Raw genomic sequence first — 18,489 nt, 5'->3', positions numbered from 1 at the left:
CTAAGAGTAGCTTCATCCGCACTGAGAGTAGCTTCATCATGCGAGGATTCCATGTGGAGAGGACTCCCTGCCTGACTCTTCTCCTTCCTCCTCTGCCTCAGATGCAGAGTTGGTATGCTTTTTGAGTCTTCCTCTGACCATGGTTCAGAGACTAACAACCTGCTGAGCAGTAATACTGTGGCTAGCCATTATCCTTACTAAGAAAGGAGACTGCACAAACAAGTCCACAACAACCAACATTGTGCCAAATAAGTAATAAATAGTGGCTTTAGCACAAAGATCTATATACTCAAAAACAATATAACTCTCTTGCCAAAGATAGCTACACTCACCAGCACCTACTCTGCAGAGACACAGCAAAAAGCAACAATATCCCACTAGAAAGAAAAAACAAGACCGTTTCTAGAATCAAAGCGAGCAGCAAGAGCGGACACGTCTTACCTCAGTCTGGACAACGGTGTGAATGGGAAGCTGGCGCCCGAGGGCAAGGAGGGTATTTGACGTGAGACGCGCTCTGTGGTGGGGGAGGTAGATGATCACGAGGCAAGCCGATCTGGGGGGGTTTCTTGATCAGTTATACATGTTTATTTGGTCTATGAATCGCCTTCTGATGCTTCTGGGCCAGGCAAACCACTTTCTCATGGCAGGCAGTTTCAGAGACATGGTCGCTAAAGGGATAATATTTGTTGCCTCTCGCCTGCACTGGACGCTTGTAAGAGACGAAAAAATACAGGTGATGGGCTTTGACGTGGTTGAGGCATGCTGCATTTTGTGTCACAGTGCACGAGCATATGTGGTGCGAGGCTTTCAAGTCGGATGGGGGTGGGCGGGCAGGGGAGCGAGTGGGAGGGAACGAGCATATGGGGTGCGGGGCTTTCAATTCGGATGGGGGTGGGCGGGCAGGCAGGGGAGCGAGTGGGAGGGAACGAGCATATGGGGTGTTAGTGAGGCCAAGCGCGCGCTGGCGAAGCGTCACGCTTCAATAGATCACATGCATTGGGAGGAATCTGCTTGTTCAAGAGAGTTTGTTTCCCCTGCAATAGGTTCGAGCTATTAATCCCTGCGGGATAGAATAGCCGAGACCTAACAAAACCAATTACTCATAAGACAACAAAGTACACATCAAGTACTAATGCGAAAAGATTTTCACACAAAAAAACAGAAGCCAAACATACTGCTATTACACCATTGCAAAAAACACATTCATGTAGGGAAATTAAACTAATTTAGAGTAAATATTACCTAAAAATTCTCCTACCAAACACATGCAACTACACAAGCTGCAGAATCAGCAGTAACAAAACCGCAACCTAAAACAGTCTAAAGAGCAAAAGCCTTGAACTAGTATAAAACCGAGAAATAAAAAATTACAATTACATTTCACAAACAATAATACAATTAAAATTCTAACACAATGTCACTACCCAAATGGTCAATCTGCCAGATGGGCCTTCAAATAGGGCTGAGAAAAACGGGGATTAGGTGGGGTTTTCTACCAAGCCACTCTGTACCCCAGGTAGGGCAGAAAACAGACCGATATTTGCCGCCCTTTGCAAAAAAGATAATAGATCCCTGGTGCCTAGTAGGGTTTTCTGCCTCCCCCTCCCTCCTCACACCTAGGGCAGAAAGACCAAAAAAAGGGGGCAGATCTGTATGGGGCAGAAAATACACCAACATAATGTAACCCCTTTGGAAGCGACCCTCGGCCAAGGGGTAGCTTCCGTTACCTGTAAAAGAAAATCCCTGGTGTCTAATGGGATTTTCTGCACCCCCATACCTGGGGCAGTAAGGCCAAAAATGGACTGACTGCTACCGTGGGAGAGTGGCGGGGGGAGCAGAAAAACATCAACAAATTATAATCCCCTTTGGAACCTTGCCCACGGGGTTGCTTCCATACACTAAAAAACACAATCCCTACTGAGGAAGGGGGTGGCAGAAAGGCCAAAACAGGCAGATCTGTCCCCAGGGGGGTGGGGCAGAAAAACCCAGCACAAATGCTGAGCCCCTTTGGAAGCGACCCTTGCAGAAGGGGTTGTTTCCATTTAAATTAATGAATCCCTGGTGGTTAGTGGGGCAGAAAAGGCCCAAAAAAGTGCGGATCTGAACCCAGGGAGGGGCAGAAAAACAGGCATTTATGCCCCTTTGGAAGTGACCTTGCCCAAGGGGTCGCTTCCTCTGGTGTACAGCAACGTGAGCTGCTGTGCAACATGGCTTAAAGTCAAGGGGAAATAGTGCTAAGATGTGGCCAGTGTCATATCACTTTTTGTAAGCCATGTTGCACAGCAGCCTATGCTGCTGTGCAATGTGTTAAAAAAGTAGCACTGGCGCAAGCCATACAAGGAAGGTGCAGGGGCAATAACAAAAGACAGCACGATGGGGGAAGCAACAAGATGGAGGCACAGGGTTAGGATGATGCCAGCCGCAACAATGGGAGGGGGGAAGTAACATGAAGGTGAGGTTGAGGGAGTAGCAATAATGGACAGCGGGAGGATGGAGGTATGGGGAAACAAAACTAGGGATGTGTGGGGACTCCATCTTATGCGAGGGAGCACCAGATGGTAACAGTAACACGGAGAAAGGGTGGGTAAGAGGGTAAATAAGCACCACACAGATAGGGGCGAGGGTAAGAAGGAAAAGTACCTCGGTCACCGCGAGGGAAGCTGGACAGTCACTAATTAGATTGAATGAATCTGTGCTTGGGACATGCTTCACTGAAAGGAAAGCTAATGGGGCTTGGCATGTGCTGGCCAATTGGGAGTCAGAAAAGATGATTGACCGTGAAGCCAACAAATGGTAAGCAATGGACAGGCTCCCACCCCTTCTCGCAAGTGAGAGTACAGGCACTTTTGCAGGCTTAACCAAACACATGCTGCCTACTTTAATTTCAGCTGTCCCAGAGTAAAAGTTTTCCCTTAAATATAATAGCTTTACGCATGCTGCCTAAAGCATTTCAGACAGCCAAAGAATATTTCTTGAACATGCAGCCTTAATCATCTCAAAATTTATATTTTCTCCTAAACGAGCATAAGACCTCTGCGCCTTCTGCCTTTTATCTCATCCATCTGATATAACATGCCTGTCCATACTGCTTTACTTCATTTTGACCGGCCACAAATAATTTATTCCTGACTAGAATATCATTGCTGCCTTTCTCATTTCCAACTGTTACCCATATATAAATATCGAGTCTATTTTAGCTTGTTTCAAAGGAACACACTTTATAACAATTGTGTCCAAAGCAAATGTGAAATGACCAGTTACCATTGATGTTGTACTTAAGTGTCCACTTACCACAATTTGACTAAATTACTGCAAGCTGCAGACTGCTATTTTGAGTAATTACTTACATGATGAAGAAGGTAACGTCTATTTGCTAGAATCTAAATTAGAATCCAGTCTGTCACTTAGGAAGATATGTTGTGACTTATATACCTGTTTGTAAGCAGATGCTCGCTGTCTGAGTAACAAGATGAGCGGCACTTTTACAAAGTGAGCCATCTATGACTTTGCTGAAAGTCTTCCTTATTATATTTACATAGCAAAACTGTTTGTGGAAGTATTTTTAATTGCTGAAATCGTTAAGTCTTTAAGACAACATTTACTTCCCTGTATGAATGTAGTGCTCCTTCCTGAATTACCTTGCCTTTTTCTCACCGCTTTTAATCTCTTAATTGGGAGCCCAGGGCAAAGTCCAAACTTCCCAAGATAGTCTTGGCCATCCTAACAAATAGGTCATATATGTTATGGCCTTTCTGTTTTGGTAAACAATACCTTGCCTTTCTATCCAACAGACTGGTAACTTTTAAAGCCTACGCTCGGTCTCTGGACTTGACAGTCAGCGTATCCCTTAAAGTAGTCAACGTTCTTAATATTTTTTCTTAATATACTCACAAATATTACACTTTTTTCACATCAGTTTCTTCATCCACTCTACTCTGCCATCTTATTTTAACTCCTCCCCAGTTCTCATCGTCTTTCAACTTCCTCTTGTACAGTGATTCTGCCAGGGCTATTCCGTGCCAACCTCGCATCATCTGCTGTTCACCCTCCCTATCCTATTCGCTTCTCCTCCTATACCCTCTCTCGCTCTCAATTGCCAGCCTTCTCTTGTTCCTTTTTTTTTCATTGCTCTCCCTTAAATTTGACACTCCCCTCTTTCCTTACCAGTTGACTTATGTAGCCCCAATACTTTTCCTCAGTACCTTCTTCCTGTGCCCTCTCCAATTCCTACTTCGGTCTTGCTTAAGAGAGGCACAGAAGTCTTACCACAAGTTGATCAACGAAACCAAAAAATCTTACGGTACACATCAAATTGAGAAGACCCGTTACAACCCTAAGACCAGTCTTCCTAAAGCCCTTCCACTAGAAAATCCTCAATCCCAGGCATTCTGTGATCAGATTTCAGCCTTTTTCGCATACAAGATTCATTCCATACAACAGGTTTATGCCCACTCGCGACGATCTACCATACAAACAATGGCCACCCTGGTAGCGCCCATACCACTACAGACGCCATATTGGCTATCTTCAGAACATTTCTTTACCCCAATCTCGTCTCGAGCTATTCTCTTGCACATCTAGTTCCCCTTGTGACCCTGGCCATACTACATGCAGCTATCGATATTGTCAACCCATTAATCAATCCGATTCTTAATACATCCCTAACCGCAGTGGAAGTCCTGTCAGCCTTGAAACTGGCAGTTGAAAAACTCCTACAAAAGAAGTCCCCAGCAGATCCCACGACCCTGTCAAACCTCAGCCCAATCCCTCTACTTCCGGTGTTCATACAAATACTCAAGAAATCCATAAACCAACAACTTTTCACCTTACTTAAAAAATCCAACTCACTTCACATCCGGCAATCTGGTTTCAGATCCAAACAATCTACCTAGTCAGCCTTCCTTGAAGATTCTGAGACCATTAAAATGAGGCTGGAAACAATATGGTGTTGATACTGCTGAATCTCTGCAGCGATTAGATACCATCTCGCACTCCATCATTCTTCAGAGGATTTAAGAGATAGGGCCCTCCCACAAGCCTTTATCCTCGATCGAATCCTTCCGTACCAATAGGAGGCACACACTTGGCATGTGACAATTTTCATCAGCAAAAAGTTCAGACACAATGTGAGTACCACAAGACTCATCCATTAGTCTGCACTTTTTAACATTTATATGGCCCCCCCTCATCTCCCTGATTACCTCATACGGAATTACTACAACCTCCTACACTGCCAATACACAGTTGATCTACTCCCGGGACAAGAGGTTTTTCTCCCTCTGTACTTAACTTTCAAAACAATCACCTCCAAATGAAATGCAGCACAGACAAAACCAAAATGCTACTTTATGGCAAATCAAATCTATTCTCCCTACACAACTGTGGCCTGACTTCGTACCCCCAGCCGTTGTGAAAGTAGAAAAAAGTCTTGGGGGCCAAATTTTACCCCAACCTCTCATTTCATCCACAAGCCTTGGCAGAGGAAATCTGTTCTCACACCACTATTTAAACAATTGCGTTACTTTGAGAATGTACACATTTACATAATCATTGATAAAATAATACACCTAAACACATTACAAATGCCCGCAACCTACTTTCTAATCATGCAGAGCATGCACAAATATACAATAACAAAGCCAACAGCTCAGCACACACGTAAGAGAGGGAAGATCTATTGGCTTTGCCAGTTTGTTGTTGAAAAAGGCTCTTGCTTTTTGCTCACCCTGCGCCCAAAAACATTGCGAGTAGCTCCCTAGTACTAGCGGAGCAGTTACACTGCAAATGACTGCTCGAAAGCACTTATAATAACAAGTCTTAACATTACTCAGCACAGTATATCATGGAGAGAACTGGAGTCACATGCCAATATAATCACACATCTCTGATTGGAGACAGATTTCCCAGCATCAGCTGTTTTTCCCCTCACAACTTTTGCACGTTGTGAACCAGAACAACTTAAGTGAAGACCTTTACACGGGTAAATGCTAGGAGTTATGTATGTGTCTCATGTACAAACCGGCATTGACATAAAAAAAAACTAGGCACAGAAACAGTTTGAACAAAGACATGGCACAAGTTGTCCATATCTAGGCATGTTTATACAGATTCATTAGTATGTAAAAGCCATAGCTATTGTCTCTGCCAATGCTTGTTTTCTATTGACAGATAATATCAAGCTCAGAAGTGTCCAATAGCCTGCCTCTTTTCTTTTCCTCAATGTGTCAATGAGGGTTTGGTCTTCCACTGTATCAAACACTGTTTTTTTTTTTTTTTCTTTTTTTTTGAAAACCTTTATTGAGACAAAAATAGGAGATACATGCGCAAACCCACAACCATCACGGCCGGCCGCAAAGATAGGCGAGAAAAAACAGGAGAAAAGTACATCAATATACATTCAGGATATTGCGAAGTACGTCAGAAGTGACTACGGGGTGCGCAACACAGGAGAGGAGGTTTTCGTTTTAAATTAGATGAAGCGAGGGGGCTGCAACAGGAAGGACTACACACCTTACATAAAGGGACACAAAAGAAACGCAGCAAGAGGGGCGTACCCCATTCACAATCGAAATTAGGCTATAAGTACAGCAACTATATAGGCTAAGCAACCGCAACAATGAGACCGGATAATAAGCAGCATTACAGGAAAACAACAGTTCCACGCGTAATCCCAGAAAGCCCACCCCCAAGAACAGGAAACAAAGATTTATTGAAACACAGGAAGAGAAAAGGCGCAAGACCCAGAAACAGCCAACCCTACGAAGAGGAAAGAACCCTCCCAAAGCCGGAAAAGAGCGATAGAGACCATAGAACAAAACAAACTAAAATAACAAACCCCCCCCACACCCACCACCCCGCACTCCTGTAATGGCTACGGCCAAACCCACTAACAGCGTGCCAGTCGCCCCGGAACTGCCCCATAGTAGGGAAAATATAAAGATAGAAAGAGTGGAGGAGGAGAGAAACAGACCCGCACCCGGCATGTAATATTCGGGCCACCCATCCCTAGACCCCGTCACCGATACAAAATGAACGTACAGTATCCCCGGCTCACCATCAGCCCGGCGTAGCGACAAAGTCCACCTTCATAGTAGCGTCCACCCCCTGCAGCCCCGACAGTATACGCTACCACAGTCATTGATAGGGGGAGCTCAGCCCTTGCCCCTGCGGACGGGAATATCGACGTGGTCCAGCTGCACAGTAGCCATCTCGAATGGGACAAACAAGCAAAGCACCGTCCAACAAAGTCTGTCCATTCCAATGTCATGCGTGCGACAGCGACATAAAGGTGGACATCGCACTGTAACAGTCCACCCGGCCAGGGCAGTAGCAGCAGCTGCAGAACAACGTAGGAAGCGTCTCCGATAATCCACAAAGGAGTATCCAAACATGGCGTCCGAGGACGAGACCCCATATAATGAACAAGCACGCAGACATCAGACCGCTCCATCTCCATCGCAGACAGCACCTCGGGAACATCGGGAGCACATACCTCCAGCACCTCCGGGCACCCCTGGGCAGGCAGTCCACAGAAGTCGGACACAAGATGTGGCTCAGCATCCCGCAGTCGTGAATGTGCTCGGTCAAGCAAGGGCACAGCAGCGAGAACAGCATCCAGACGGTGTCCCAGGTCACAGGCGTCGCCACATAAAGCAAATCGAAAAAGATCTAGGGCTCTCAGAATGTCCGCAATCCGCACCGGTGCCTTAGGAGGGGAGGATGTAGCAGATCCCTGCACACGGGGCTCGGAAATTCGTTGCAGCCCACAAGACTGGTCGTCCACGTCGCCATCACAAAGCTGAGCACCACACCGGTGAACTGTAGAGCACCACCTGGCCGGGGGCACAAAGGGAACACAGACCATGCTGCACCACGCAGGTGTAAACGTAGCGACCGCAGTGGCCATGTCACTAGTTGCAGCCCGGGATCGTGAAAAACAAGGTCCAGTTGCTCGGCCGTTAAAATGGCGCCCACCTCATCACGGAGCGAGACAAGAAGCAAACAAAGGCATACACAAGCCTGGGCGGTGACACATTGTTGCACTCTCAGCCGATATGCCTTCCGCGTAGAGATGAGTAGAGCGGACAAAATGTAAACACCCAATTCAGCCGCTGCGAGCCGTCGGCCGGCTCGACTCCGTCCACTGCGGCCGCTGTTATTGTGGGCGAAGGCAGTCAGAGTCGAAGAACAAAGACCAGTCAGCGCCGGGCAGCGTCCGGGAGAAGGCGAGAACGTCCCACCGCTTCCACCGCAGGGAGCGCTTAAGAAAACACACCATTGGAGTCGGGGTCACCTCCCGAACCCGAAAATAGAACTCAGGAGCAGGATTAATGCCAGGATTGATCCCGGGACGGGAGGAAAGCGAAAGGGTCGGCGGAGCCGAAGGATTAGGCGGCCATCATGGTTGCTGGCTAGGCTCCTCTCCGTATCAAACACTGTTGATCGGTCAAGGAGGATAAGTAAACACAAGTCAATATTATCACAAATGCAATGTTCTCCACAGTTTGCAGCATAGCTGTTTTTGTGCTACACCCTGTTCTAAATACGGACTTTAGTTAATTAAATAGGTCACACTCTTCATTGGATTATCAAAGATAAGAGGCAATACAACTTCGTGGATTTTCGGTAGAGGATTCACCACAGGGCAAAAATTCGATTTTTAGTGAAGCCTCTGATATTGTATTTCTCCTAAATGTATGTATGTTATTGCGTACCTGACTGAGCAGTTGATCAACCTCATCCAGCATAGGTTGCAAAAAGGGCTCATCTATGTCAGTATGGTGGCACGTGTCATTAAAATAAGAAACTGTTCTGATGTTAGTTTGTTTGCAGGAACTCTTTCTCTGAAATAGTTCCAGGCCAGAGGACCTGGAAGTAATACATGTTGGGTTCAACTGTTTTTCATAACTTGATCAAGTGTCAAAGCTGAAGATGGCAATTGATCCACTGTTGTGTTTTTAGAGCAAGGCTGTTGCAATGTAATCTTTTTTGTAGAGTACACCTAGTGGTGCGCCATCAGTGGAACGAGTGGCAGAACTCCCATACCTTTATGCATTTGTGGAGGAGACGGTGGGATTTTGTTTTAGATATATTTTGTCACTTAAAAATTAGCTACACAGATTGGTTATGTCCAAGAATTTTAACATTGGGGTGAGGGTGGGCTCCTTTCACATTTCCTTTTCTTAAGAGTTGCATATTACAGGTGTTTTCCATTTTGGTATATTTTCATGGTGGGGGTGTGTGTGATTTTAGATTGTGAAAGTACTGCCATTTTATGTGGTTCTTTCAATCTCGCAGGTGGCTGGTGGCATGTGGTTCTCAATCTGGATACTACAATTGCCCTGACGCAGAACTTTGCCAGTAGTACAAACTTTCCAGTGGTGTGGCACAAGACCGTAAGAGGGAGACCCAAATTGTCAAGAAAGTGGTACAGGTGAGGTACAAATGACGTCTGGAGGTGGTGAGAATTCACTGGGCCAGGGGCCAAGTAATGAGCAAGGGGTGTGTTGGCAGGGATAGATTTATGTTTTTTGTGGCTGTAGTTTAATATTGTTTCAAGTAAGTACATGTTCAAGGCATATGTGGCTGTAGATACACATGCTGTGCATACTTCTGCCATCTGGTGTTGGCCCTGGATGTGTGCTTGATGTTTTACTTCGCATAAGTCTTTTGAGTCATGAGGTAGTGTGACTCCTCCGCTTGGCAATAATGTGCATGGTCCTAGACTCCATTGTTAGATTGTTATCTTTCTGCCGTAGAGTTTGGGCGCGTGTTCAGAATCAACACCGTCTCTGTGCTCTTTCTGGTTCACACATTTCCTTCCCTCCGTCGGTATTGTACCTTGATTGCGTCTCCCTTACTTTGTCTCAGATCGACGTCCGATTACTTTGCTAAAGCGGGGTCTGTGTAGACCGTGGCCCCTCCTGGGTCTCAGCAGCCAGGGCCTACTCCCATATCTCCACCGTGCCTTGACTGTGATATAACCGATACCATTTCACTATTGTCCTCGCTGCCACGTAAAAAATCCATGGACCGATCTTAATCAGGGCTGCAATTCATGCCTGCTGCCAGAACACGACGAGGCCGCCTGCATCTCCATCCGCTCCTTCTGCTCTAAAAAGACTCTTCGCGACTTTCTGTTCGCAATGTTGTTTAGGGGCAGAGATGACACTCCAGGCCTCTTTGGTCCCGAGGACATCGACGAACAGCACCCACAATAGTCTGCTGCACATGAAGAGGCTTTCTACTCTGGAGAAAGTTGGGGCTCCGACCTGGAGTTTGAGAACCTTCCAGCAGCTAACAGTCCATGAGTATGGCACCCTTGACGCCGCAGTCTTCAGCCATAGGGCACTCAACAACTCTGAAACACCAGAGACAGGCTTTCAGACCACCACTGCTGTCAGAAAGTGGTCGGCACTGACCAATTGCTTCGGACCCCCAGCTCTGGCTCTGCGCTGAAGAAGCCTCCGAGACCGACCACTTTAACGCCAGCCACACCGGCACCTACTAAAGGCGCCTTCGGAGCCGAAGACTTTGCGCTGACCAGCAAGTCCCATACCATCGCAACCGAACCAATTCTCCATAAGATGCAGGAACAGCTTGACTAAAGGCAGAAACACCTGGTCATCCAACTCCACATGGGCCGCATCCTTGCCTGCACGCTCTCCACCTTAGAAACATCAGCTGTCCTTCAAGGAGGCCTTGGACATTCTGGATCCGGCAACTGAGCACAATGAAGCAGATAAGGCTGCCAGCCCCTTCCTCAATGCACCATCATCACCAAACCCTGTTCCTCGGCCCTCCCCTCCTGGTTCCCCAGGTGACCCCATGAACATCACTTGTCAGGGGTCTCCACACACTGACACGGGTGGGTGTGGGGGGTGAGGACACTTGATCCTCCCTCCCACCACACAGGGTGGCCCATGGGACATCTATGATGTAGACCCACCAGGGGACACCGACCTTTACCCTGCCCACCACTCCAGATGATTTCGCATCCTGTCAGGAACTCATTGGTAGAGCAGACTCCTTTCATACGGTGGAACTCCACACTGAGCCCTTATAGGAGGACTTTTTTTTTTTTGCAGAGTTTTATATAGCGCGAACTAGACCCGAATCAGGTATCGGAGCGCTTTACATATTTTTCCAGTTACGTTACGACACACTTTCATTTTTTAGGCACGGGGAGATTAAGTGATTTGCCCAGAATCACAGGAGGTTTTTTTTTTTTTCACAACAAATTTTTATTATTCAATTGAAGGGAAGCAGAGCAAAAGATGTGGTTCCCCACAAACAGGAGAGTGCCACCAAACATTGTAATACATTGTATTTTCGTCATTGTGATGCTAAGTAAAACGAGAATAAAGCAAAGTAGGCCACCCTTCCCTTTACCCCTACCCCTCCCAACATCCCCAAAGGCCCAACTACCCCACTACCCGCCCCTTATCCCTCCCTAACCCTATGCACGTGCAGAAAGAAAACACAGTTGTTAACGGTCGTGAGGTATGACACAGTAATGAGGCCCTCTCAGAACCTCTGTCTATAACTCCTCCTCATTCGCTGCAGGGGGATCAAGAGGCAACCCCCTATATTCCGCCCACCTCTTCCAGATCTTAAAATGTTTACGGGGGCAGCCTCTCGCTTCAAACACAGGCCGCTCCAGTCCCATATAATAATCCAGGGCAGCCTTCCATGCACACAGGGGGGTGGCTCGGACTCCCTTCCATGCTCTGGCTAGGTCTCTCTTGGCCACAATCAGTCCTAGTAGCAACAGGTGGCGCTTGTATATGTTCCCACCGACTCCCTCGAGTACGTGGAGTAAGCCCAGACGGTGAGTGCGTGGGAGGTCCCAACCCAAAACCTCAGACAAGCAATTCCATACGCCCCTCCAGAATCCAAGCAGTCGAGGGCATGACCACACTGTATGTATCAGCGTACCCACAGCCGCACCGCAGACATTCCGAGGAGCTAATCAGTCCAGCCCTCCAGAGTCGCTCTCGGGTATAATAAGACCTATGGAGGTATTTGAATTGCCGCATCGCTATTGCAGTTCCGCGCGGGGACTCTAGGGCTTCCCTCCAGTCATCCTCGTCCAGAGGACCAACGTCAGCCTCCCAGGCCGCTTTCAGAGGGAGCAGGGTGGAAGAGCAGTGGGTCACCATCGACTGGTAAATACGAGATCTTCTTATTACCAAGGTCTCCCATGAACACCTGCGCTTCAATGGGGCTAAACTCCGGGAGTGAGTCCAGATCCGCAATGCTTGGTGTAAGTGCATGCCGGAATTGTAAGTAACGAAAGAACTGGGTTTGGGGCATATTGAATTCAGCACGGAGTTCCTGAAAGGACTTAAGAGTAGTACCGGACATGACATGTCCCAACATTGATATTCCAATGGCTTCCCAGCCATCAAACCCGGAGAGCGTCATCAGTTCGGGAAGGCGTCCATTGTGCCAGAGCGGTGTCTCAGCTGTTAGCCTACCCCACCAACCCATACGACGTAATGCCTGTCGCCACACCGCAAAGACCACGTTCGTAACGCACGGCAACGCCCGCCGCAGCCGGGCCGAGTAGAGAATTGTGTGTAATGTATGATCGCCCATCAAGGAGCGCTCCAGGGCATATGTCGGGTCCCCTCTGTCGCCATACCACCACTCATTGAGTACGAGCAGCTGCGAGGCCTGATAATAAGATAACAGATCCGGGGTGGCCAAGCCACCACAATACGTGGAAAGGAAGCACGTCTTTAGTGCCACTCGGGCCGCGCCTCCAACCCACAGAAAGCGACTCAAGGCAGAGTTAACCTGCCGAAACCACTGGGGAGGAATAGGATGAGGGTAATTCTGTAATTGGTACAAAAGACGCGGAAGAGCTAAAATCTTAAATATCGCTGACCTACCAAAGATGGTGAGGGGCATTCGGGACCAAGTCTTGATATCCTCCCGAACTTTATTCCACACGGGTACAATATTGCGCTCCCACGTAATATGGGTGGATTCGGAAAGGAACTCCCCCAAATATTTCAGACCGTCAGTTGCATGCTGCAAGTCCATCGCCCAGGGGTCTATCTCCGCCGTGCCTCCCAGCACCCAAAGGGTGGACATGCCTAAATTCAAGCAGAGACCCGAGACCTCCCCAAATATGCGCATGATTTCTAACACTCGGGGCCCCGAGCGACGCAAGTCAGTGAGAAAGAATAGGACGTCGTCCGCATATAAGGCAATCCTGTCGAAAAGGGTCTCAGACCAGACAAAACCCCGAAGCTGGGCATCTATGCGCACCCAGGACGCCAGAGGCTCCATGGCCAGAGCAAACAGATACGGAGATAAGGGGCACCCCTGACGGGTCCCCCGTCCAATGGAGAACACCCCCGAAGTGGCCCCAGCAACCCTGACAGACGCCGTGATATCAGTATAGAGCAAAGAAACATATGACAGATACACTGGGCCTAGGTTGAGGCGAGATAGGAGTGCAAAAAGGTACGCCCAGCTAACGGAGTTAAACGCCTTATGGATGTCTGCTAAGAGCAAAGCCGCTCTGTCCCCCAGGGTCCCCATCGCGTCCACCGCCGCCTGTGCGCGCCGGATGTTGTGTCGCACGGTGTGGCATGAAACCTGCTTGGTCCAGATGAACTAGCTCCACCATATATGGGAGTAAGCGGTTCGCTAGTGCCTTTGCCAGTATTTTGGCTTCCACATTGAGCAATGAGATGGGGCGATACGAGTCGTGTCTGTCAGGGGGTTTGCCAGGTTTCTGGAAGACCACGATCTCGGCGTGCCGCCAGTCCGGAGGCAATCTGCCCCGCTCACGTGCAGCCTCCAGAGTACTTCGATAATGGGACCCCAGGAGGAGCTGGAATTTCTTAAACTCACAGGGGTAGCCATTTGGACCCGGTGCTTTCCCCGCATTAAGCTGGTCCAGCGCCTCCCCAAGCTCCTCGGCCGTAAGGGGAGCATCCAGTTCCTTCCTGGCCTCGTCAGACACCGCCCGGGGCGGCAAGTCGTCAATAAATTTAGCTACATCGTCTGCGTGGAGACTATCTTGTGGGGCATATTGGGACTTAAAATAATCAGCAAAACTCGCTGCAAGCGCAGCTGGGTCAGTAATCGTCACTCCGTCTTCAGCAGTGAGGCCCGGCAACGTGACTGGTTGGAGACTTCGCTGACATAGCCTATGGAGCATGGTGCTGGATTTATCTCCCCATTGGTATATTCTGCTCCGCGTGGCCAGCCACGCCTGTTTAGCCTCGTCCATTAAGATAGAGGCGTACGACTGTTGTGCTTGGAGAAGCAACCGTATCGCCACCTCATCTCCCCCTCCCCGACTACGTTGTTCCAGGTCTTCTACGAGTCTGGCAGCCGTAGTGGTCGATTCCCGTCGTTTACGGCGGGCCTCGGCACACCACGCAATATCTACCCCCCGTATAGTAGGTTTCATGGCCTCCCACACCACCTCAACATCCATATCGTCCACTAGATTTTCCCGCCAGTAGTGTGCGACGGCTTCCCGTAGATGTTGGACATAAGTGGGTTGCTGTAGATGCCACGATGACATCCTCCACCTGAAGGGTTGTCGCTTCGTAAGCAGTGCTATCGTGACTGACACTGGGGAGTGGTCTGAGAGCCCCCTCGGATGTATCGCAGCCTCGCGCACCCTGTTCAGATACATTCCAGGCACAAACATATAATCCAGTCTCGAGAACGAGCCGTACACCGCAGAAACATAGGTGTATTCGCGCACTGTTGGATGCATATGTCGCCACACATCTACCCATCCCAGTCCTGCAGCCGTGGCCTGTAACCGGGTTGGGGAATTAGGGGAAGGGCCAGCAATCACCCCCAGCCGCCTCTGACGGTCCACACAAACATCCATCACCTCATTCCAGTCCCCTCCAATCACCGCCAAGGATTCCGGGACCTCCTCCCACACCTTAAACAACTTCTCGGACAGGGCCCACTGCAGAGGGGGGGGGAGCATATACACTTCCAAAGACTATCGGCTCTGTGCCCATCACAGGAGGTTTTTGGCGTCGTTACCGAGACTCAAACCCAGATCCCCAGGTCGAGCGCCCTAGCCGTTAGGCCAACCCCTCTGACTTACTCTTCGAAACCCTCTTCCTCTCACTACTCCACTCAGTACCTCCCCATGCTCAATGGTATGTTACCTAGCATCCCTGACATTTTAAAGACCTTGTCCAGGCTAGGGTTAGAACACCTAGGATGGATAAAAAAATATATAAAACGTCCCTTCTGACTCGATCTATTTGCAGTCAGCTGCCACCTGATTCTCTGGTAGTCCCCACTCCTGTAAGCGAGCCAACTCCCTGGCCAGCAGGGATGCTCCCCCCAACAGATAAGAAAAGCAAATGCATAGATGCAGGAGAGAAACGGGTGACAGCGTATCCGCCAACCACTGACGAATGGCTTATTCTGTCTTCCTTCTTGCAAGATATGATCGTGCTCACTGGGACGAAATGGAGGCACTCCTCCAATACACCCTGAAGAGCATAGAAAGCGGGGAAAGAGATGGTTTCGGAGAGCATGCTGATCTCAACGACCTGCATTTACTTTGCCCTAGACACAGCCAATACCCCTGCCAAATGGATATATTCTAGCATTCTGCTACGCACACACACTTTGCTCCGTATCTCTGGCTTTAAGTCAGAAGTTCAGCAGAACCTGCTGAACATGCCTTTTGATGGTGAGCACCTCTTTGGTCTACAAGTGGGACCAACCTGTGAAAAAAAGAATATGGAGACATAGCGATAGGAGCATTGCAAGCACCCTCTCTCTGCAGCTCCTTTTGCCGCAACCCTTATGGTGAGGGCTAGATGACCACCTCCACTGAAGCCTCGCCATCTTATCAGCGCACCCAGGGTCAACTATCTTCTCCATGGGGTTATTCTATATATTCTTATAGAGGCAACAATTCCAAAGGCAAAGGTAGCTCCCCAAAGGATCTACAACCACCACCAAACCCCGACTCCTACCCCCCACTCAACACCAGTTAAGGGTCACCTACAAGGCTTCTTTCCCACTGGCACGGTCACCGCAGACCAGTTGGATATTATCATGGTTCTTGCCTCGAGCTCACTTCCATGCCGCCCACCATTCCACCTTGTAAACACACTCTCAAGGGAACATCACAGCCAGGTCGAAGCTGTCCTCCTCATAGGGACCATAGAACCCATCCATGACCTCAGTAAGGTACACGAGTATACTCACTATACTTCCTAATGCCCAAAAAAGACTTGTTCCTTAGGCCCATTCGGGACCTCAGGCCCCTAAAGTAATATATCCTATCGAAGGATTTTTCCTATCTGAGGGTTTTCACATGGTGGCCATTCAGGATGTCCTTCTCCAGCAAGGTGACTTTATGGCTGCGCTTGACATAAAAGATGCCTGTTTCCAAATATCAATATATCTGGCTTATTGCCGGTGTCTCAGATTTGTGGTCAGCGGTGGACATTACCAGTTCAAAGTGCTTCCCTTTGGAGTCCCTGCTGCACTTCTGGTGCCCACCAAATACCTTCAGATTGTAGCTGCACACCTGCGCAGACAGGGCATCCATGTTTTCTCATATCTGTGCGATTGGCTTATCAAACGTACGACCCGCCAGCAGTGCCGCAAACACACACAAGCCTGTCATATAGATTGCTTCATTTATTGGGATTTATCATCAAAGCTTCAAAATTCCACCTCCAACCTCCTCCAGATCCAGACCTCCCTATGGGCTGTCCTCCGCTCGGAGGTAGGAATAGCCTATCCATATTCTGCCAGAATCCAGTCCTTTCAGGCGCTGCTCCCCTTGATTCAACAACTTCCCGTCAGAACAGTCATGGCCTGACGCTTTGCCATAGTACCTCATGCCAGGCTTCACAGGCGTCTGTTGCAAGAATGTTTAGCGCAGCAATGGTCTCAGGTCGAGGGTCATTGAGACAATCTAGTGTTGATTGGCCACTACACTCACCGCACTCTGCAGTGGTGTAATGCCAATAGCCTGTCGCAGGAGTTTCCTATCCTCAACCCAGTTCCACAGAGGATTATTGTAACGGACATCTCTTATGGGCTGGGGTGCACACTTAAAGGATCTGACTGTACAGCGTCAATGGGAAACCAAGTACCAGGGCCTCCACATCCACTATCTGGAACTCCTAGCCATTCTTCCATCATTGAAGGCTTTCCCACCTCACCTTATAGGCAAGATTGTTCTTGTGTGGGCGGACAATACGGCAGCCATGTATTACCATCAGAAGCAGGGAGGGACACACTCTCCACAGCTGTCCCAGAACATTTGGTGTGGGACTCTCCATACCTCTCCTCCAGGCTCCCACATCCACAGTTCACTGGCAATGCACTGTGGATGACCTGTTCAGGGATATTTCCCTAAGCTTTTTCTCCTCCTCCCTTTCTCCCTCCCTTTGTAGTTCGTAGGCATGAGCAGATCTCCCTCATGCTCATCCTGGTGGCAACACATGGGCTCGCCAGCCCTGGTTCACGGTTCTCCTCGAACTCTTACTTGTTCGCACAAGAGGCACCCCACAAAAACTGACCTTCTCATGAAGAACCGTGGCAAAATCAGGCACCCAAATTCCTCAACCTTGAGATCTGGCTCCTGGGTCATAGAATTGGATACTTTAATCTTCCACCTGAATGCATTAGCATTCTTAAGCATGCAGACCTCCCGTCCTTCCAGCTACTCAGCCAAGTGTAAGAGATTTGTCTGCTACTGTCACTAAAGATATTGACACGGTACAAGACATTGTTACTTACTTCACTTGTAGGTTTCTGGGCTACCCTTTACCACAATATGATTGCATGTAACCACCCTGGCTGCATACCTTCAGACTAGACAACACATCTCTCTTTAGGCTACCGGTCATTTAAAGCTTCATGGAAGGTCTTAAGTGTCATTCCTCCCTGGGTCTCACCGGAACGCTCGTGGAATCTCATCAGTATACTCACATGACTCATGGGTTCTCCATTTCGAGCTCCTCCACACCTGAACCCTCCAATTCCTCTTGGAAGGTGGTATTTCTACTTGCTGTCACTTCACTTAGGCATGTCAGTGAGCTTAAGGCATTTACTCTGGAAGAACCTTTTTTCCAAGTACATTGGGAAGTACATAGGTATAGAGTTGTCCTCCGCACCGACCCTGAATTCCTCCCTAAGGTAGATTCTCACTTCCACCATAATCAGTGCACTGACCTTCCTGTTTTTGCCCCATAACCTAATTCATTTGCGAAGCGGGCTCCCCATACTTTGGATGTAAAACGGGCCCTTATGTATTATGTTGATAAAAGCAGACCATTTAGAAAAACACAATGTTTTGTTGCTTTCTCCAAATACCACAAAGAAATGGCTTCATCCAAGTTGGGCATGGCAAGATGCGTAGTTAAGTGCATCCAGACATGCTGTGCTCAAGAGAAGAGACTCTACACTGACCTCCTAGGGCACCCTCAACTCGGAACAAAGGAGCCTCTATGGCCTTCC

General features: G+C 48.6%; 1 protein-coding gene across 2 annotated transcripts in view; it reads left to right on the top strand.

Annotated features, from left to right (window-relative positions):
- Nucleotides 1-18,489, top strand: part of JMJD6 (jumonji domain containing 6, arginine demethylase and lysine hydroxylase) — a 75,376-nt gene that overhangs the window by 34,205 nt on the left and 22,682 nt on the right. For both annotated transcript variants that reach the window (XR_013598847.1, XM_078654611.1), the window contains exon 4: nucleotides 9,298-9,433. Coding sequence is in view for 1 of the 2 variants with exons in the window: in XM_078654611.1 (XP_078510737.1) it covers nucleotides 9,298-9,433 (136 nt within the window). In the remaining variant the exon portion in view is untranslated. The remainder of the gene's footprint in view (nucleotides 1-9,297; nucleotides 9,434-18,489) is intronic.

This window comes from Lissotriton helveticus, chromosome 7 (genome assembly GCF_964261635.1).
Source record: "Lissotriton helveticus chromosome 7, aLisHel1.1, whole genome shotgun sequence".
NCBI lineage: Eukaryota > Metazoa > Chordata > Amphibia > Caudata > Salamandridae > Lissotriton > Lissotriton helveticus.
The sequence above is the reverse complement of the archived record's forward strand: the minus strand, read 5'-3'. Positions and strand labels throughout refer to the sequence as shown.